At 59.9% G+C, this 20838-nt stretch overlaps 1 protein-coding gene across 4 annotated transcripts in view; it reads left to right on the forward strand.

The window, feature by feature from the left end:
* Positions 1–20838, forward strand: part of PSMA5 (proteasome 20S subunit alpha 5) — a 64776-nt gene that overhangs the window by 35418 nt on the left and 8520 nt on the right. For all 4 annotated transcript variants that reach the window (XM_075910389.1, XM_075910390.1, XM_075910391.1 and 1 more), the window contains 9 exons: positions 10916–10975; positions 12279–12352; positions 13352–13454; positions 13730–13900; positions 14242–14315; positions 16404–16453; positions 17460–17590; positions 18297–18441; positions 20365–20520. In XM_075910389.1, the coding sequence (XP_075766504.1) occupies positions 10916–10975; positions 12279–12352; positions 13352–13454; positions 13730–13900; positions 14242–14315; positions 16404–16453; positions 17460–17590; positions 18297–18441; positions 20365–20520 (964 nt within the window). The remainder of the gene's footprint in view (positions 1–10915; positions 10976–12278; positions 12353–13351; positions 13455–13729; positions 13901–14241; positions 14316–16403; positions 16454–17459; positions 17591–18296; positions 18442–20364; positions 20521–20838) is intronic.

Below are 20838 nucleotides of genomic sequence, written 5' to 3' on the forward strand. Positions count from 1 at the left end.
CTTGCAGAAAAGTTTGCATAGAGCAGGTTCCTGCCATGTGAGCATGTAATATGGGGAATGTCATTGTGACCTTTGGTAGGTCACTTGCCTCTGTTTCCCCATCTGCTGAATAGGGCCATTTTGCCTGGAGTTCGAGAGGTTTCTTTCGTGCCTGACACAGCTTATTTGTGTGGGTTAGAGAAGGGCAGAACCTTAATTGCTGGCGTGTGAGCTATTGCAGGCCCATAAGGACCTACAGGGAGCTCTTTAATGCCTCGTTTAAAAGACCTTGGTGAGCTTTCACCGAACAGCATGTCTCCGCGAGATTGAAAACGGGCCGCGTCACTGTGGAGTGAGCAGCACCAGTGCTGTGCTGCTCCTGTCAGATTGCATCTTTGCTCTCTGGGAAGCGTCTGAGGCAGGGAGTCTTGTCCCCCTTTGGTGCACCCTTGGGATGCTGCAGCAGGGCTTGAATGGGAGACGTTTGTTTAAAAAACCTTGTTTTTTCCAGGCCTCTCTTAGCCACGGTTGGCTGACTTGGGGGAGTGCAAGGTCTCCCCAGATTACCCCTGGAGGTACGCTGCAGGGTCCTTTCCCTCCACGGACACTGAACATCGGGGCATATAATCCAAGCTCTTACAGGCCCTTAACTGTAGCAGGGCAAGGCCATGCTGCATGGTGCATTAATAATCTGCTGTGGAAAATCCTGGCTTTGGTTCCGTAGGTCTCCCCCTCTTCCCTTCATGGCTTTAGCAGATGCTTTTCATTCTTGGTATTTTTCTTTGTGGCATAATTCTTTACCTGAGATGTATTGCACTTTTGGGGATCCCCCTGAGAGGCAGAACTGGCTGGCTGGCTTATCCCCACTTCCCCTGCAGCAGGATCTGTTGGCTGGTAGAACCCGAGTTAACATTTGGTGGAGTGGCTTCTCTTTCTGCCATTTTGCATTTTAAACTTTGATTTGAGCTGAGATGCTGTTCCCACAGCAGATGCGGTGTGCCAGCCCTTCACCGGAACACAGTAACTTCTTTTGTGTAAAATACTATTTGATTGTTACCTCGTTCTTCCAAAGTACCCTCGTCCTACGTGCCTGTAGCATTCTGCCTGACACACAGATTGTAACGGCATGCAGGAGGGAGCGTTGTCTGTCCAGCACTGGAATCCTGGTCTTTGGTGGGGGCTCCTAGTTGCAACTGGGAAGGCTCCTGAGAATTTTACCATTGTCCTGTCATCCTGCCCCCACCCCATGCCTGCCTCAAACAGGTGAGCTTCCTGGCTACTGGCAAGGGTGGAACGTTGCTCCACCCTTCCCACAGAACCTCTGGGCTGCTGCAAGCTGGAGAGATCGTCACTACTCTTCCCATTCTTTGCCCAGCCTCTTCTTTGAGCCATTCTCCCCCAGGAGCATCCCCAATGGTTTTAGCCTTCCCCGTTGGCAGGTGGTGGGGGCAGACCTAGATTCTAAGCCCAAAGTGATGACCCTGGTCAGTTTTGCAGACCAGCCTCTCTCCATAGCCAGCCTGGGCCGCCAGAGACAGAGGGTGCTTTGCGGCAGCCTCCTCTACCCCGGCAGCAGACTTTGTCTGCAGGGAGCTCAGACCCCCCTCGGACAGGGGCTGCTGCTGCCCCACGCTGCTGCCTCCGCATCAGAGGCGGTACCGGCAGCTGGTCTGCACGGGGAGCTGTTTCTTAAACTGGCTCCCCGGGAGGGGGTCAGAGTGCACTGGCTGCCAGCCCCGGCCCTGGGGTCTATCGAACAGTCATGTAACCCATACGAGTGGTGGCTACACGACTGTTCAATTCCACACTATCTAACCTCCCCACACTTAGTGCCTAGGAAAATCAGGTTGTGTCTGAAACCCGTGGTGGGCAATAACAGGGTGTCTCGGCACAGAGAAGACTGTGCGCTTGTTCGCTCGCGCTGGCCGCGTATTGTTCTTGCCAGCTGCGCTGCCTGGATCGTGCCTGTTGGCGACCAGCGAGCGTGCCATAGCGCTGACCCATGGAGCCTGGTGTCCTCTTCCCACAGCTCTCGGCCCCTGTCCGTGCAGCTTGCCCACAACTCTGCTCTGTGCTCCAGCGGCCCAGTCCCCGCTCCAGGGGGTGGGTGGAGATATAATCCGTTCCTGTTCCCTGCGGCAGGGACAGGGCCTGGCAGCCTTCAGTCCGGGGAGGACTGGCTGGAGCTTTTTGTACAACTGAAGTGCTGCTCTGGAGTTGGCCAAGTGAGATGTTAGGAGACTCTCCTTCCACCCACTCCCTGCGCAGGCCAGCTAAGGTCACTTCCCCAACCCTCTGCAGATCGCTGCCTGCATACATAGCGCTGTGCGCAGCTGCACTTCTCCTGGGATTCCCGCTTGCTGGGGGTGTCCGTCCCAAAGCCTCCAAGAAGCAGTGCGGCGGGAGGAGCCAGTGGCTTACGTTTTGTTGGTTGCTGGGGTTTCCTTCTGTGATCAGAGGCTAAAATTTGTGCTCAGACGTGGCTCTCTCCCAGGGATTTCCCTACACCCCCCCCCTATGGAGGTGTATACCACCCCGAATTTCCTCAACACCCCCCCAGTTTTGTGAACTATGGTGCCATACAGCCCACCTTCACCCTCACGGCGTCACCTCTCATTGGCCCTGACACCTCCCCTTGTAAATTCAAACACCCTCCCCCCCCCCCAATTTCAATTCCTGGGGAGGCTACTGCTTTCTCCTGAAGAGCTTGCAAGCTTCCTACCTCAGCCAGTGTGCTCTCCTGCCTTGGCTGCAAAGTTAACGAATAGCACCTGCCAGCTGGCTTGTGGGTAAGAGCGACTCCTCCCTTTGCAGGCGTTTCCTCCGGGTTGGACGTGCCATAGAAGCAGGCTTGTTTGGGGGAGAGGTGTCTTGGGCTTCGTCACCCTGAGTGGTGTAGAGAGCTGCGTGGGGGACGGAGGGCAGCTCGGACTCAGCACAGCCTTGAGAAGCCAGCTGCACGTGCTGGGAAGCAAGGCTCCTCACAGTGCTTCTGCCTCACGTCGCTGCCCTGGCCGAACGCAGCGGCCTTTGGGGCAGCAAAGGAAATTATCCGCGAGCGTCCCTGAAGGCCTGGACTCCATGGGAGGGGGCTGTGCTGCATGCCGCTGCCTGGGAATCGGTCTGTCCGAACCCACGTGGCTGTGGGGACAAGCGAGGTGGCCGGTACCTTGGTGCTGTCTCTGTCCCTGGAGTAACACCGGGTAGAGCTGCTCAGTCACCGGGCCCCGGTTTCTCTCCTGTCAAACAGGAGGCTAGTCTGACCGGAAGGGCTGGGGAAACATCGCTGCCCCTTGACAAGCAATTTGAAAATAGCAAGTGCTGACAGATGCGGCACGCTCCAGCGGAGGGGGAGACCTGCGAGGGATTTGTGCAAAGTGGTCGCTTATCTCCTAGGTAGCATTAGGGATTGCTGGCTGGCGGCCTGGCGCACGACTTTTCTGTTTAATCAGATAGAAGGATCCCTGCTCTCTGAACAGGGGGAGGTCCCCGGTCGGGGCAGAGAAGGGACGCGCTGGCAGCTCGGCTCGCGCCTGAGGACGTTTCACTTGTTCTGTATTCAGAGCAGCGTTCCCCAGTGGTGCCTGAGGTTGCGGAGCAGAGACCGTGTTGGCCAGCAGGGCAGGCCGGCTGAGCACGGTGGGAGAACGGGAGAGCTCTCTGCCTGCGGTACTTGTCCCAGCTGGGCCCGTGCGGAGCTACGTGGAGGTTTCTGCCCCCGGCCTCTGAGCCTGGGGAGACAGTGTTGTGGTGAAAGGCCGAGCTGCCACTCTGGTTCCCAGGGTCAGCTGTGGTTTGGCAGGTCACATGCTACAGAGCCACAACAGCCGCGCCCGCTGGAATCACCCCGGCAGCAGGGACTGGCCTTCTCCCTGGCACCTGGACAGCGAGAGGCTTACGACCACATGCTTGGTGTCCTGCTCCCAGGTGTATCTCAGACAGGCCGTGCAAGCCCGCAGGGAGGCAGTGCTCCCGACCTGAAGGCCTTGTCAGAGTTGCAGAGAGGAGGATGGTCTGGTGGTTAGGGCTCTGGCCTTGGACTTGGGAGACCGGGATCCAGTTCCCAGCTCTGCCACAAACTCACTGTGTGACCTGGGGCAAGTCACTTAGCCTCACTGTGTGCTCAATTCCTCATCTGTGCAATGCGGGTAATAGTCCCAGAGGAAGATTGGAAGTACCCAGATAGGGGCAGTGGAGTAGTACCTTTGAGATCATACCAGAACAATGGCACCTACAGTAGCTGGATTTTCATCAGGGATGTTCCTCATCCAGCTACAAGCATGAGGTAGATGTGGGCTGTGGTCAGATGGGCACAATCGTCTCGAGTCAGACTGGTGCATTTGCTTGGCTGTTGGCAGGACTCGGGCAACCCGTTCAGGCGCTGGGCGGATTGTGTTTGTGCAGGGAACAGCGTGTCTCCCAGGTGACGTGGTGGAAAGCCGCCTCTCTCTGTGGATACACTGCACAGCTCCCGGCTCCTGTTGGCACCGTGGGCGTGCCGTGGGATATGTCAGAATGTGTCTGTGCAGCTTTCAAAAAACCCTTAAACCTTGCAGAGCACTGAGCGGAGGTGCTGCCCGACCCCATGAGCTGGGAACAGATGCTGATCAAGGCGTGTCGGTCCCGGTGTGCTGACAGCTGCCTGATCCGCGTCAGGCGGGACAGAACCAGGGCTCTCCCCTTCCCAAAAGCAAATCTTAGCTCAGTCGCTGGAGACTCGAAGCCCCGTTCTCTTTGCCAGATCTACTTCCTGCTGTGCCGATGGGGGGAGCCTGACGTGCCAAAGGCTGCGGTGACATAGGTGACCCATGCTTTGCACGGTTCGGTGCACCACGCGGGTGACCTTCCTTTGCCCTTCCCTGGGGAGAATGCAAGGTCCCGCCCGTTCAGCAGCTGCTCCTGCATTTCGTGGCGTCTGTACGTGCTGAGCCCAGCCCAGCCCTCTGCACTGCGAGATACGTTGCCTTCTGTCCTGTCTGGTGCTAATTCACACTGTCTGCAAAGGCCGCAGATGCCCAGCTGGGCTTGTCTCCTGCCGCATGCGAGGACTTAAAGTCTGCGCTGCCGATCCCTCACTGGAGGGAGCAAGCGCTGTCAGGCACGGAGCAGCTTGTCCCTCCCTGGCTCCTTCAGCCTTTCTTCTCGCCTGTGTTTAGTGCTCCCTGGGGGATCTGTCTGCTGGATCCCAAGGCCCTGGCCACCTGGGAATCTAGGAACCTGTAGGCCGTGGGCCCCACGGGAGTGCCCCTCCCTCTGCTGTGATGTGGGGGAGGGACTGGAGGCCACTGAAGAAGATGGCTTCAGCTGCATATCCAGTGCCCCTGCCGAGATGGGACGAGCACATGTGGCTGCTCCGTGCCAAGCCTGTGGGAGATGCTGGGGCCCTTGCTGTGTCTGCTGTTGTCCCAGGGAAGAAACTACTTAAATGTCGGGGGGTGGGGGAGGAGAATGGGAGGGAAAGTGTGTAAGCCGGGTGACTGGCGTCTCGGGGGGAGGGGGGTACGCCGGGTGACTGGCGTCTCGGGGGGGGGGGTACGCCGGGTGACTGGCGTCTCGGGGGGGGGGGTACGCCGGGTGACTGGCGTCTCGGGGGGAGGGGGGTACGCCGGGTGACTGGCGTCTCGGGGTGTATACTTGGCATTTCTGTAGTGCTGGTCATTGACGGAGCCCAATGGCGGTGAAACTTTGGGGTCTCCCTCTCCTTTTGAGACCCTTGCAGAGACTGGGGAGAGCTGGGAATAGGACCCAGAGACCTGGTTCCCAAACCCCATTCTCCAGCCCGCACACAGGCGTGGGAGGATGGCAGGAAGCCGTGTTGTGCCAGGACGGGGCGCTCGCGTTCCTGGTGCAGCCCAGCTTTCACTGGGGGTGGGGGGTTCTCCGGCCTCAGCCCCTTTCAGCTGGGGAGCTGTCCGCAAGTCGCTAACCTTCCCCTGGCAAGGGGGGCGCTGGGCACTCTCCCGGCTTTGGGAAAGGCCCCTGTTTCACGAGGCTCTGTGTTGGACATTGTGTGTTGCACGCTGCAGCTGGGCCTTTAGTTTTGGCTACGCTCTTGTGAGCGGAACAGGTCAGGGCATCGTTAGTGAGACTTGAAATACAAACCCCAGCGGCGCTTTTCCCGCTCAGAGGCTGCTCTTCAAGCATCTCGGCAGGAACGGGCTCTCTTCTGAGAAGGCATCCGTTAGGCGACACCAGCGCAGTGGCGTGCGGCTGTGCCCCGAGCAGCGCAGCTCCGGCCCTGTCGCTGGGAGCGTCCTCTCCCAGCAGTGTTGATAATAGAACAGCTGATCAGATGGATGCAACTTGGGATGTTAAATTTCGATTAATTGGCTAATCGAGTAGTCGATGGAATTTCCATCAACTACTCGATTAGTCGATGGGGGGGTGTGCTTGCTATCCCGCTGCACCTCTCCCTTTGAAAAGAGCCACATTGTACATTTCAAAGAGAGGCGCAGCAGTCGGGACACCTGCCTGCTGCTCCCCCCTTGCTGCCTCTCTCTGATGGGGGGGAGTGACGAGTCGAGTGACTACTCGACTCTCCGAAAGGCTTGTGCTTACCGGGTAGTTGACTAGTCGCTTCCATCCCTAGCTACAGCACGGCCTGCGTGTCTGGGTAAGGCACGTCGGTGGGAACTTAGCTCCGAGCTCCTCTGCCTGGGTTGCATTGTCCTTGGCCTCAGCCATTTCTCTTGTGCTGCCATGCAGGCTCTGTTTGTGTGGTGCTTGGCAAACGCCACCTGTTGTTGGGTTCTCCCGATGCTGCTGTAATCCAGTTCATAAGAACAGCGGCCACGTTCCACCCCAGAGGTGGCCGCGTTTCGGCGCCCTGGGAAAAGGTCTCTGTGTCCCTTGCCTGTGATGTTGAGGCGTAGCCGTTAAACACTCTGTGATCACGTGTAACGTTTCTCCCTGAGGGGTTCTGGGCAGCTGAAATGCAGTGAGAGTTGCTAGCACGTGGGCTGACGAGCTGTGGGTGGAAGCAAGTTTTGTCCTGCGTCTAATGGACCGAGCCCTGAATCCGCCCACTAGCTTCCCAGCATGGCGATGTTCCCGGGAGCTGTGCTGAAAGCTCCTCCTGCATTTTTCCCCAGCACGCTCCGTTGTCACCTTGAGGGCCCTGTGCCGTCCCCTCGGAGGCGGGAGGGGGGCTCCCCAGAACCCCTTGCACTGCCAGGACTTAGTGCAGGGTAACCCAGGAGACCGGGTCTGCTGCTGGAGTGTACTGTCCCTGGCTGATCTGGCCCTGCAGCGCGGCTGGCGGAGCAAAGCACAGCTTGGTTCCCAGAGGACGGCCTGCCCGGCGGAAGTGGGGGTGACTCTAGAAAGCCAGCTGGGAGGGCTGGGTGCGTGGGCCAGGTGCCACGGGTGTGGTTCCGTTCTCAGCAGAACTGGAAGAGCAGCGTCTTTGGGGAGCTGGGAGACGGATTTGCTTGGAGCTGGGTGGCCTGGACGGTAAAGTGGAGCCAGGTGTGTCTCCTGCAGCCTCTTACTCAGGCTCGGGGCAGGGGGGCTGCCCTGCGTTGCCCCAGCTCACAGCTTCCGCTCTGCCTGCGGAGTCACCGTACCAGTCCCACCTGCCGTATGCTGACGTGCCGCTGAGCACGTGCCGGCCCCGAGCCCCGTGTGCTGGGAGCCTGTCCAGTTTCCCACGCTGACTCTGGCTCCACTTCCTGCCTGTCTGCTTCTCTCTTGGGCAAGAGAGGCATCCGGCGGTTCCTCTTTCTTTTCTGTGCCTAGAGAGCCCCACTGCCTCCTGGCCAGGGTCGGCTGCCGCAGCTCCCACCTGTGTCTCCAGGCCTCCCTCTTTGACTGTTGAAAATCCCTCCCATGCCTCCCAAAGACCCACTTCTCTGCCTCCAGACTCCTGAGGATCAGCCATCGCCTGCACGCCCCAAAGCCGGGATTGTACCCCCAGCTCCATGCTCCGTCTTGGGTCCTTTCAGAATGGCCCAGGCTACGACTCGGCCAGGGCTCCATCCACCCCACTCCGCGCTTTTCTGTCTACTCCCTTGTTCACCCAGGGCAGGGCCAGGGAACCTTTTTTGGGTTGGGGGCTGCTGACCCACGAAAAATCAGTCGGGGGCTGCGCACAAGTGAGAAGCCAAAGAAAAAGCCCGCCCCTCGCTGGGGTGACCCCTGACTGAGAAGCAGAAAGTCGCTCCCCTCGCACGCCGGTGCCTATGGGGCCCTGCACGAGTCGACACTGCGCCAGCCCCGCGGAGGCACGGTGGGGGAGTGGAGCGGAGTGCAGCGCAGGCTTGTGATGGACCAGGCCGGGTCTGGGCACTGCTGAGGGCGTCCGCTCAGGGCAAATTGCTCAAATCTGGGGCTCCTTACAGCCCCCTGACTGGAGACCTTCCCAAACAGGCCCCAAACCAGTCCCACAGAGCGCTCCAGCCGCCTGCCTGAAGCCTCACGAGCAAAACCCCTCCGGCACCCCAGCAATATCCGTGCCCCAGATGGCCCCGGGCCTATACACAGGTGGGGGGTCCTAGCACCCAATCCCACCTACCCCGAACAAGTTCTGTCCGGTTCCAAGAAACCAGCCACAGATCCCTGATCAATTTACCCTTTGGACCTTACCCACAAATCACACTGAGCCAACCCTGTAGCATCTAACAACTAAAGGTTTATTACCACAAGAAAGAAAAGCAGGAGAGTGAGGTTGTTAAAGGATAGTACATTACATGCATTGAATCTCCCAGTTCTCGATGCAGGCTCCAGCAGAGATGTTACAACTGCTGGTTTAAAAGTCTTTGGTGAACATCCTAGGTCAGGATGGGTCCACAGTTCTTTCCGGCTCTTCAATTCCTGCACTGCTGCCTCTGGGATGAAGGGCTGGGCTGAGCTGAGAACAAAATGGAGTTGGCCACATGGCATATTTATACCCCCTCCTGGCTTCTTCCAAGCTGGAGGGAGTCACATGGCCAGTGGCCAGGTGTGTCTTTGGCCTCCAGAGGTCCATTGTTCAATCACATACAGAGAAACTTCCAGTCTCCATACAGAGTACAGATCCCTAACTCCACACACAGACATTATACAGATATATGAAGAGCATACACAGAATCAGTAGAAAGTCAGCTTTTGTTTGACACCTCACATGGCCCCCTTTGTACCAACTTTTGGGGCAAACGCCCCCCATGGGTGCAGCAGTGGTATGGCTGCGCCCCTCAAAATCCAGTAACGTGACAAGGCTCCCCAGTGGTGGGTGGAGAGCCCTAAGTCTCGGGGCTCCCTCTGGTCCATCACTGTTTGTGCAGGCGCGCCCTCCACAGCGTCCCCATCCCCCTTTGCCTTCCTTGAGATCTCCCCGCACAGCTCCGTAACCATGTGGCACTGCCCCTTCCCTGCACCAGTGAGTTCCCAAGGTGCCCATGGCTGTCGGCTGCATTCTGCACCCTTCCCCACGTGCTCCCTGGCCTCTGTGCCTGTGCTGCACCCTCCAGTGAGGCTGACAGTGGACGTGCTTCTCTTGGAGCCTCCCTGAGGCTCTGTGGTAAGGTCCCAGGTGTATGTCCCTGGCGGCTGTCTGGCCTGCAGAATGCCTGGGGGGAGGCTGCAGTCTGTCCTAGGTGGCTCGAGGCTGAGTGGGGTTTTTACGGCACAGGTGCGGGCTGCGCGGTGCCTGGCGAGTCTCGCAGGGTGATGTCGTTGAGGCAACCTTTGAGACTGCAGGGCAGGGCACCGACAGTGTTGATTGTTCTGCTCAGGGCAGTATTTGCATTGCCAGGTTCCGCCTTGGCACTCCGGCGGGGTAGCGAGCCAGATCCCCGCACCACTGCTCTGCCGGCGTCCCCTCTCTGATGTCCTGGGCTCAGCGGGAGCTGTCTGTGCTGCTCCTGCCGTGATCCTGCCTGGCAGCCAGCAGGAGCTGCAGGAAATGGGATCCGGAGGCGGACGCCTTGGCAGGGCGATAGGGCTGCGCTGCATCCTCCAGGCACCGGCACAGCCCAGTTTTACTGCTCTGCAAGGCCAAAGCAACACACCAGCGTGGGGCTGCTCGGGTGGGCGGCCAGCTGTCCGGTGTGGGAGGAGTCCGGCTGTGCAGAGGGCCCGGCAGTAAGGGTGTGACGAAGCGGGTAACTGTATCGAGTACCCGATTAGTCGATGAGGGCCCCCCCGCTGGGACTCTGCAGTTGAAATGTAGTCGGAGCTGGGCGGGGGCAGGGCTGCTGTGGGAGCCACAGAGACGGTGCTGGGGGAAACCAGCTTTTAAGCCGGCTCCCCCCCCCAGCCCTGGTTCCTGTTCTGCCCCCCTTTTCCCCCATACAGAGGCAGTGGGGGGAAGTGAGTAGGCCTAGGCTTATCAGGTAGGCGTGGCTAGTCACTGACATCCCTTTGGAGAGTGCTGGGGTGGCTGGGGGGGTGAATTTAGCAGCCGTGACTCTCAAAGCTGGAGTTGTGCTTTGCTCTGCCTGGCCAGCAAGCCGCTCGTGGGAGAGCTGCTGAAGGGGAGAGGTAGCCTGGAGCAAGAGACCTGCCCTGGAAACCTCCCGGGGGCTGGCTGGAGAGAGATGCTCTGAGCAGGGGCAGATAACCATTTTGCAGGGCCCAGGGCAGCACAATTTCGCAGGGCCCCCCTTTGCCACGGGGCGTGCGCGGGGCCCAGGGCGGCCACCCCGCTCGCCCTGCCCTATATCTGCCCCTGGCTCTGAGGTGTATGGAGGGGCGTGGCAGAAACCCACTGGGCCTCTCAGGAGCTTCCTGCATAAGGAGATGCGTGTGGTCAGTGAAGGAAGCCACCCGAGGGCGCATGAAGCGGAGAGACGGCCCCGGCGTCTTGGCTTTCCTGGCTCAGCAATAGGCCCCCCGGCTAGCGAAGAGGAGGGCAGATCTGGGTTATTCCCCCGAGGGCGTGGAGGCGGCAGGGTCGGTTGTTTGGGGTGAGGTGGGGGGCACCGAAGTTGGATTCTGACTCTGATCGTTTCCCTTGCAGTATGTCTTTGCCGACTTCGGCGGCTCCGTCTCGCTCTCCTGGCTTGGAGACAGCAATGGAGTAAGTAGGGCGTGAAAGTAACCAGCCGTGGGCTTGGGCAGGCTGGAGGGGCAGCTGGGGAGCAGGACTTTGCTCACTGTAAACCCAGGGCACAAGCATTCCTGAGCACTGGGCACTCGCTGCGCCCACGCTTGTATCCCGCCTGGGACGGTCCTCAGCGGGGACTGGGCCAACGCTCCAGCTGGACCAGCCAGCAGCGCGAGCAGCACAGCCCTCCCCACCCTGCAGCAGGGGCAGTATGCTGGCCGAAAGGTGCTTAACCTGGCCTGGCTTGGGTAGGTCCAGCTAGAGCAGGGGGTAATAATTTTTGATGAGGGGCTCCGAGGATTTTGCTAAGTGGTCAAGGGCTGCGCTTTTCTGCGGAGGGGCTGTGGGGCCTGGGGCGGAGGTTGGGTGCAGAAGGGAGCGTGGGGTAGGGGAGGGTGTGGGGTCTGAGGGGGAGATGAGACCTGGGGCAGGGGAATGGGGTGCAGGGTCCAGAGGGGTTATGGTGCAGGAGAGGATTCTGGCCTGGGGGAGGGTTGGAGGAGGGGGTGCAGGCTCTGGGAGAGGGTTGTGACCTGAGGCAGGGGGTGCAAAGGGTTTGGGTGGTGATGTGGGGCAGGGAGTTGGGGGGCAGGAGGGGGTGGGGTGCCAGAGGCAGGCTGTGGCTGGAGTGCGCTTACCTAGGCGGCTCCCCACCAGCAGCCCAGCCGGCCCCTCGGCGTGCTCCCTGCCTGCCAGCAGCTCCAGACTGCTCCAAGCGGCTGGCTGTTCCCTGTGCCTCTCCGGGCTGTGCGCCTGTGGGGGAGGGGGAGGGCAGGAGGTCTTGTCTGGTCTGTGGGCCTCTGATCCCGTGGCCCTTCCCAAGCTAGCCCCGAGTCCTGGCCAGCCCCACCCCCATCGTGGTGCGTGCAGGTGGGTGTACCGCCCACAGCCGCTCCTGGCGTTTGCTGCCAGAAATGCTTTGGGATTGGCTGTTTCCTGAGAGAGGGGCTCGAGCCAATTTCCTGCCCCAGATTGGGCTGGGGGCCAGGTGGCTGCCTGACAGCACCCACGTGACCTGTGATTTGGGAGAACTCCCTTGCTGGACCCTCTTCCCCAGCCTTGGGCCAGCGCGTCCCTGCCTTGCTGTTCAGAGTGTTCTCTGGGGGAAGCCTGGGCAGAGGCAGGTCAAAGCACTCGCCGATGGGGCGAGTTAAGGGGCTGCCAGCCCCCTTCCCGGGGGCAGCGGGCGCGATGGGGGGGCTGTGGGCTGCGCACAGGTTGCTAGTGAGCCGCCCCGGGGCTGGCCTGAGGCCTGACGCCTGTTCTCTCTCTCCAGGTCATTCTCGTCCTGACCACCTTCAAGATCCCGCTGGTGTTAGTGAGCTTCACCAAGTCCAACCTGTACAGGAGGTGAGGCCCCGGTTTGCTGACCTGGCTGGATGAGGGAGGCTGCGTGTCCCGCTCCGGCCCTGCTGCCGTGCTCCCCTAGCCTGGCGTGTTCCCTGGCCAGGCGCTGGGAGGGGACCGAGCAGCCTCCCTGGGCGTGGTGGGGGAGGCAGGGCCCCTGCCTGGCAACAGATCACTCCGCTGTGTCACCCGAGCGGTGGCCTGGCCTGGGTGATGCCTTGGGTGGGACTCGTAGCTGTGGGCAAGGGGGCATCTCGCCTGTGCCTGGCAGTGTGAGAGTCGCAGACCAGCTCTGCCCAGCCCTGGGGTGAGCGGGGGGGCAGGGAGCACGGGCGTGCCCAGCCGGCCTTTCCACGCCCCAGTGCGCTGAGCCCGCCATGTGGCGCCCAACTGCCTTCCCTCTGCAGTCCTGCCCCGTTGCCACCGCCCGCAGCCTCCCAGGCCGCCTCCGCACGGCTGCAAGGGCTCGCCAGAGACTGAGCGCCCAGCCGCCGTCTGTCCCGGCCCACGCAGCCCCTTTCGGGGCGGAGGCTGGAGCTGAGCAATGCAGAAAGAGGCAGGAAGGGGGTGGAAGAGGAGTGGGCGCTTCAAAGCGGCAGCACCACGTGGAGCTGGGGACTCCCCCACCGCCCCCGTGCTCCCCGTAGCGCTGCCACTTTGAGATGCCGCGGGGAGCCTGGGGCCAGCGCTCTCGCCTTGCCGTGTAGCTACAGCCCTGGGGCAGAGGCGCCCTGATCGACTAGTCGGTGCAAATTGCATCCACTATTCAATTAGCCCATTAATCAAATGTAACATCCCCAGGCCCCACCCCTGGGGGGCACGGTGAAGCTGCACTGCTGAGGCTTCAGCCTGGTGGGCCCTGGGCTGCAGCCGCTTGGGGCTTTGACTTTCTGCTCCGGGCCCCAGCGACTCTAACGCGGGTCCTGCTTGGAGAGCCCCCGAAACCCGCTCCCCGCTTGAGCCGCTGCGCTAGGAGAGTCATCAGCTACTTTCCTCTCTCAGCGAGGACTATGGCAAAACGTTCACGGACATCACGAAGCTCATTAACCACACCTTCATCCGGACGGAGTTTGGGATGGCCATCGGACCGGAGAACTCTGGGAAGGTAGGAGATGGCGGCTGCTGGGGACAAGGGCAAATCACATCACGGCTCCGTGCCTCGGTTTCCCCACATGTAGAACGTGGGAAGTCTCTGGGGCTGAGAAGCACTTGGAGCCCCCTTGCCAGGAAGTGCACATTGTGATCCCATGGCATGGAAATGGGGGTTGAGTGAGCCATGTGGGGCTGACCAGAACAGCCGCAGTGGGGGATGGCGAGGCGGATGCTGTCGCAGCAAAGGCACGTGCCCCTCTCTGATCTGGTCTTCGCCTCCTTGTCTAGGTGATTCTGACGGGGGACGTGCCTGTGCCTGGAGGGAGACGTGGTGGAAAGATCTTCAGATCGTCCGATTATGCTAAGAACTTTGTTCCGACAGATCTCCCCTTTCAGCCCCAGACTCAGGTCATGTACCACCCGCAGAACTCCGACCACCTGCTGGCCCTCAGCACCGAAGTAAGACAGGGCCCCTTCTGCTCCCTCGCCTCTGTCCCAACAGGGCTGCCGGCGTGCTCTGCACGAGCCTGGCTCTGAGTCCTGCAGCCGTCCCTGGTGGGGGTGGGTAACAGCATCCCCCAAGGAGGAGAATGGCAGAACAGCCCTTCAGACACGCATCCCCCGAGCCCTATTCCCGAGTCTGGGCCAGGCAGCGGGGGCTTCCCAGGGAGTGTTCAGCAGCCCTGATGTGCTCTGTTTCCCAGAGCTGGCTCTGCCTCTTTTCAGGCCAGCCTCTGTCGGATGCGCTACGGTAACCCCGCTAGTAACCAGCAACCCTGTCTGACTGCTGAACTTTTCAGAACAGCCTCTGGGTGTCCAGGAACTTTGGGGAGAAGTGGGACGAAGTCCACAAAGCTGTTTGTCTGGCCAAATGGTGAGTAGCCCAACGGTCAGCGGGTGTCGGCTGCTCTCCACCCTCCTGCCGGAGGAAGGCAGTAGGGAGATGGGGTTGGGAGACGTCCCTTCTGCAAGGCCGCGTCCAGGGCCCTCGTATGGGCCGAAGTTCGCTGTGCAAGGCTCTGCTCTTCTCTAGAACGCTGCACCCGGCCTGGGCCTGTGGCTGGGCTCGGAGGGTAACATTTGCCTGACTGGCTCCACCTAACTTTGCTCAAGAGCATCCCCAGCCTGGCCAGCCACCGTGTCCTCCGGCCGGGCTGTCTGAGGGCCTGTGTTCAGTCACACACTGCAGCTGGGCCCTTGGCAGGCTGATAAATGCCGGCTCCTCCTTTGGTGGGCTGGGCTGGGCTCGCCGACATCCGATTCCGCCTGTGAATACCCCCCGGTTCTCCTTTGTGGCTGTGCTGGGGGAGGGGACACTTGGGAAAATCTCAGGGGGGAGCCGTGTGCGTCTGTAACTGAAACAACTTAAAAAACAACGAATAGTCCTGCAGCACCGGAGACGCTCAGGGTATGTCTAGACTGCACCCCTCTGTCGCCAGAGGGATGTACGTTAGACATATTGACACTGCTAACGAAGCGGGGATTTAAATATGCGACGCTACATTAGAATAAAAATGGCCGCCGCTTTTTGCCGCCGCGGCACTTTGCCGGCAAGAAGCGGCAGTCTAGACGGGGACCGGTCGACAAGGAAAGCCTTTTCCGACCGATCCCGTATGCCCCGTGCAACAAGGTTTACAGGATCGGTCGGAAAAGGCTTTCCTTGTCGACCGGTCCCCGTCTAGACTGCCGCTTCTTGCCGTCAAAGTGCCGCGGCGGCAAAAAGCGGCGGCCATTTTTATTCAAACGAAGTGCAGGATATTTAAATTCCCGCTTCCTTAGCAATTTTGGTATGTCTAATTTACATCCCTCTGGCGACAGGTATGTCTACACTACCAGCCTAGTTCGAACTAGGGTGGTTAATGTAGGCATCCGAAGTTGCAAATGAAGCCTGGGATTTAAATATCCCGGGTTTCATTTGCATCTTGCCAGGCGCTGCCATTTTTAAATCCCCGCTAGTGCGGACTCCATGCCTGCGGCTACACGCGGCACGGAGTAGGTAGTTCGGATTAGGCTCTCTATTCCGAACTACCGTTACTCCTTGTGGAACAAGGTGTACTGGTAGTTCGGATTAGAGAGCCTAATCCGAACTACCTACTCCGTGCCGCATGTAGCCGCAGGCATGGAGTCAGAACTACTGGGGATTTAAAAATGGCGGCGCCCGGCAAGATGCAAATGAAGCCTGGGATATTTAAATCCCAGGCTTCATTTGCAACTTCGGATGCCTACATTAACCACCCTAGTTCGAACTAGGGTGGCAGTGTAGATATACCCAGAGGGATGCAGTCTAGACATACCCTAACAGAAAATCCAGATGGCACCGTGAGCTTTGTGGGCACAGCCCACTTCCTGAGGTGGGAAAGGTAAGGGAACCTGGCTTTTTTGGAGTTGAATCCATTTGCTTTTTAACCCCTTGGAGCCAGCAATACCGCTCTGCATGCTGGCCCTAGATACCGAGGGGGCAGAGCAGCCGAGCGCTTTCAGTTCCAAGCCAGGGGCTTTGGTAGGTCTCTGCCCTGCGTCTGGGGCTAGAAGCTTCATCACAAACTTACTTGTGTCCAGTCGAACGAATCCTTCAGCGACTACCTGGGCGGGGCCAGTGTGCGCGGTCTGGGCAGCAGCTGGTCGCAGCTCTGACTGCTGGTATGTCCCCCAAAGGCCCAGCCGTAGCCTGTCTCACTGCTGCATGTGTGCAGAGACCCAGGGTCGCCCTGGGGTAGAACTTCCCTGTGTTGTGTGAGACCAGGGCTGTGTCTACGCTGCCGCCCGCCTCGCTGGCATGCAACTCGTGCTCCTGCAGGGGGCTGGACCCGGCCAGGTGTTGTGGGTGCGCGTGCGTAGCCTGCGCTGCTGTGTCCTGTTGGCTTGTGGAGCGGCGCTAGAATCCGTCTGCCCACCCAGACAGCCTGGCGCAGCTGTTCTTGTGTCGGCTTTCTCAGCGCTCTTCCCTCCTGTCTGTCTGCAGGGGCCCCGACACCACCATCTTCTTCACCACGTACCTGAACGACTCCTGCAGTGAGTACGCCCTGGCTCCAGCGAGGGCTTGTGCAGAGCTGGAGAACCAGAGCCGCGGGGGCGGGGGCAGGGGGTGAGGCCAGCGACTTGGCAGGCTTTTCCTGTCAGCGCCGTGCTCTGCAAACACCGGAATAAATCAGCGGTTAGCAGCTGGCTCGTTTGCCCGGGGGGCGGGGGACAGGCCGGTGACTGTCCTGGGCCCAAGGGCTCTGCAGGCCGTACCGTCGCTGACTGGCGGCCATTTGAACACGTGAGTCCCCAACCTGTCAGCAGTGTCCCCTCAGGCCCTCGCACAAAGTGCCTCAGATGCCTGATTTCCTGGTTAAACAACGTACGTAAAGGGCCTCGGGGTGAAGGAAAGGGTGCAGGCTTTGGGGCTGGGAGAGGATGCTGACTTGGAGGAGGGGGACAGGCAGGAGTGCAGGGCCTGGCAGGGGGTTGTGACCCGGAGCAGGGATGTGGGCAGATGTAGCAGATTGGGGTGCCAGAGGGAGGGGCTGGCAGGGAGGTGCTCACTTGGGTGGCTGCCAGCCAGTAGCTCAGCCAGGTCCCCTGCCTTCATGCCTCTGCATGCCGCTCACGTGGGGGCCACGTGCGGCTAGCCTAGAGGCGGAGGGGTACTTTGCTTGCAAACAGGCAGCTCCCCTTGGTTGGCTTCTGGCCAATGGGAGCTGCGAGATGGTGCTGGGCGTGGGGGCAGTGTGACGTCTCCCTTCCCCTCAAGCCCGCAAATTTGAGATGCACACGTGGTCACCTGCGAGGGTGGGGCAGGCGGGGGCCTGGCTGAGGCGCCTGCTGTGCCCACGGGCTGGATCCAGTGCACAGGCCGCATTTCGCCCGCCCCAGTGTAACCGCTTTGTTCAGCGGGATGGGTTTTTGACAGCCCTGAGCAACGTAGTTACCCCAACTTCACTTCCTAGTGTAGACCGGCCTCGGTGTCCTCCCCTCCTCCCCTCCCCCCCCCCACGCGTCACAGCCACATGCAGACTCCTTTCTTTCTCTTCAGAAATGGACCTTGGGTTTCTGGAGCTAAAGAAAACCAAGGACTTTGGCAAAAGTTTCAAGACCATAGGAAACAGAATCTACTCGTTCGGCCTGGGAGGTCGCTTCCTCTTTGCGTCCGTAGTGACGGAGAAGGTAGGAGATCGGTCCTTTCCACCTGGCTCTGTGTCCACGTGGGAGGCCATGGCCCGGGCTGGGATGAACGCCCAAGTCTGGGGTTGTGGGCACGGGATCTGTGTGAACATGATGGTGCCGTAGGGGGCTGGGAACAGGCAAGGGTGTAAATGAGCACGTGACTCGTGTTCATCCCATCCTTGTGTCCTACTAATATCAGGACAGTTCTGTTCCCTATCACTCTTCCCAAGCTGTCCTAAATAGAAGAACTAGAGGACACCAAATGAAACTAATGGGGAGCAGGTTTAAAACTAATAAAAGAAAGTTCTTCTTCACACAGCGTGTAGCCAACCTGTGGAACTCCTTGCCAGAGGAGGCTGTGAAGGCTAGGACTATAATAGAGTTTAAAGAGAAGCTAGATAATTTCATGGAGGTTAGGTCCATAAAAGGCTATTAGCCAGGGGATAAAATGGTGTCCTTGGCCTCTGATTGTCAGAGGCTGGAGAGGGATGGCAGGAGACAAATCGCTTGATCATTGTCTTCGGTCCACCCTCTCTGGGGCACCTGGTGCTGGCCACTGTCGGCAGACAGGATACTGTGCTAGAAGGACCTTTGGTCTGACCCAGTCCGGCCGTTCCTATGTTCTTATGTCCGAGAGCAGGCACTGGCGCGCTCTCGAGCACGATGGCCGTTGGGGGTGCAGCCTAAGCGTGTGCCTGCCTTGCAGGGCAATACAAGGAGGATCCATGTTTCATCTGACCAAGGAGACACCTGGAACATGGCCCAGCTTCCCTCTGTGGGCCAGGAGCAGTTCTTCTCCATCCTGGCAGCTAACGAGGACATGGTGTTCATGCACGTGGATGACCCTGGAGGTGAGTGTCAGAGAAAGAGGCGGGTGGGTGTCGATCAGCAGCCTGAATAGATCCCCAGTTCAGTTCCAGAGCTTCGGCTGGCTGGAGCGGACTGGACGTCTCTCTGCTCCGGGGAACGCTGTAGCCCAGATGTGCAAAGCGCGGCTCCCCGGCCCACGTCCTCGGAGTGCAGCAGCCTCCCTCGCTCTGCACAGACTTCCTGCCTCGTGCTGCCGCGGCACCTTCCGTGGAGGGAGACAGTAGCTTTCGCCTGTGGCTGTGGGAGCACCACGTCCGCTGACAGCCTGCTTGCAGGGCCCGGGAGCTGGGAGGGCAAGCAATGGCTTTGGATGTTGATGTGGTTCCCACAGCGTTTCGGCTGCCTAAGCTCAGGTCCACGCGGTACGTTAGTTCCCCAGGAGCCGTGGTGTCCAATCGGTTCTGCCATAGCCACACTCAACCGGGCAAATAGCCACATGTGGCTCGTGGCTAGTGTGCTGGACACCACGGCCCTAGAAGCATTAGCCCCTGTCTCTGCCAAATGGTTCACTGCAGCACTTAGGGCCTTTGACTCTTGTGGTCCTAAATCCAGCCTCCTGTGCTGAAGAGTCTCCATCAGTCTCCGTCCTTGCTTCTGCACTTGCTCATGGTCTGGAAGGAGAAGAGCAGCTTGGGATGGTGGAAAGACCGATGCCCTTGGGTTGAAATTCCCCGGTGCGGTCTAGGAGCAGGACCAGGGCAGTCCAGCTAGGTGCCGTTGGCTGTCGGAGTGCGTGGCGGGAACGTAGGCTTGCCTCGTGCGGAGTGAGACGAGGGCCTGCCTTGCCAGGCACGCCTGTGCTTGCGGAGTGCTCGGAAGCCTCTCGGAGGCTTTCCCAGGAGTAGCTGATCTCTCCAGTCTTCACTGAAATATTCTGCTGGGGAACTTTCTCTCCAATGTCCGGGGTTGTTGGGGGCTTGCCCCTTGTCGGGCCTGGGCCTTCGTGGCCTTCCTTTCTGGTGTCTGGACTAGCCGCCCAATCCAGCTCCCAGTGCTCCTGTCCCCAGTCCTGGAGAGAGCCACGTCCGGCTGCGGAGGGGACCCCTCAGTGCCCCCTGAATGCCTAGCTGCTCCCCCAGGCCATAGCGCTGTGTCCCCTGAAGTTGCCTCTCAGATACGTGGAAACACTTATGTTCTCCCCCAAATCCCTCCCCAGCCAAAGCACTAGGCTTCCGGAGCAGCAGAGTCTAGTTTCTCGGCTGCATGGTTCGAGAGTTAGTGACCACCCAGAATCACACCAAGTGTAACCCGCCCTTCTGTGCCGCTGTCTGGCTTCGGCCATGCCAGGAAAGCTGTCCCCAGCCCCCAGGCATGCCTGGGACGTTTCAGTTGCACTGGGTTTGGCTTGGAAAGGTAGGAGTTTGGGATCTGTACTGGACGTTGGATGGGAGACCTTCACTCCGGTGTCGGGCTGTCCTCCCCGCCTGGCTTCTCTCCCTTGTGCAAATGAGGAACCGAAGCCAGAGACAAGTGATGTGCTCATGGGGCCACACCCTCGGGTCTGTGGTCGAGCCCACGGGGCCGGTTTGACACACTCACTGCTGGGCCTCACCCTGGCAAAGCCGGGGACGCCAGCGCTGTCTCCACACCCAGCTGTAAGGGGAAGCAAAGAATTCGGCAGCCGGCACCATCGTGCCACGTGAGCTCTGGAGTTGGAGCCATTTTTGCTTCTCCTCTGGGACTTGCTGCTTCTCTCTGCCCTGCCGCCCGGGCAGGCAAACCAGGGTGAACTGGCTGCTGTGGCGCCGTGTCAGGGCTGCTGTGGCTCTGGCGTGTGGAGGCTTGAAGCTGGGTGTGACAGGACACGTCCCTGACCTGGTAACTTTCCCAGTCGCTCTGGAGGCTCTGTCTGACTGCTCCGCGGGGCAGTCTGTCCAGAGCTCTCTAGTCCGTCTGTCCTGCAGATACGGGCTGCGGCACAGTCTACACGTCGGACGATCGAGGCCTCATCTACTCCAAGTCCCTCGAGCGGCATCTCTACACTGGCGTTGGGAGTGAAACGGACTTCACCAACGTGACCTCGCTGCGGGGGGTCTTCATCACCAGCGTGCTCTCCAAAGGCAAGCGCTCGCCCTGGGCACGGGCGGCAGCCAAGGCAGAGCCTCTCTTCTGGATGCCCCTCCCTGTACCGGGGCTTGGGGCTGGGAATCGAGTGTGGGGGGGCTGCCAGAGATCGAGATTTCAGTCCTGCAGCAGGTTCCGGGATCGGGGTTTCGGTCCTTGGAAAGGGCAGATTCCCTGCTCCCCCCTTGAGAAACCTGCTTTGGGGGTGCACGTGGGCAGGGGCGCACAGGCTACCTCTCCTCCTATGGGCTTTCTGCCTCTGTGCCCTGCCTCAGAGCGCCACCTGCTGGCCATCACCTGCAGCCACAAACAGG

The sequence above is a fragment of the Pelodiscus sinensis genome, chromosome 27 (genome assembly GCF_049634645.1).
Source record: "Pelodiscus sinensis isolate JC-2024 chromosome 27, ASM4963464v1, whole genome shotgun sequence".
In the NCBI taxonomy this organism is placed as follows: domain Eukaryota; kingdom Metazoa; phylum Chordata; order Testudines; family Trionychidae; genus Pelodiscus; species Pelodiscus sinensis.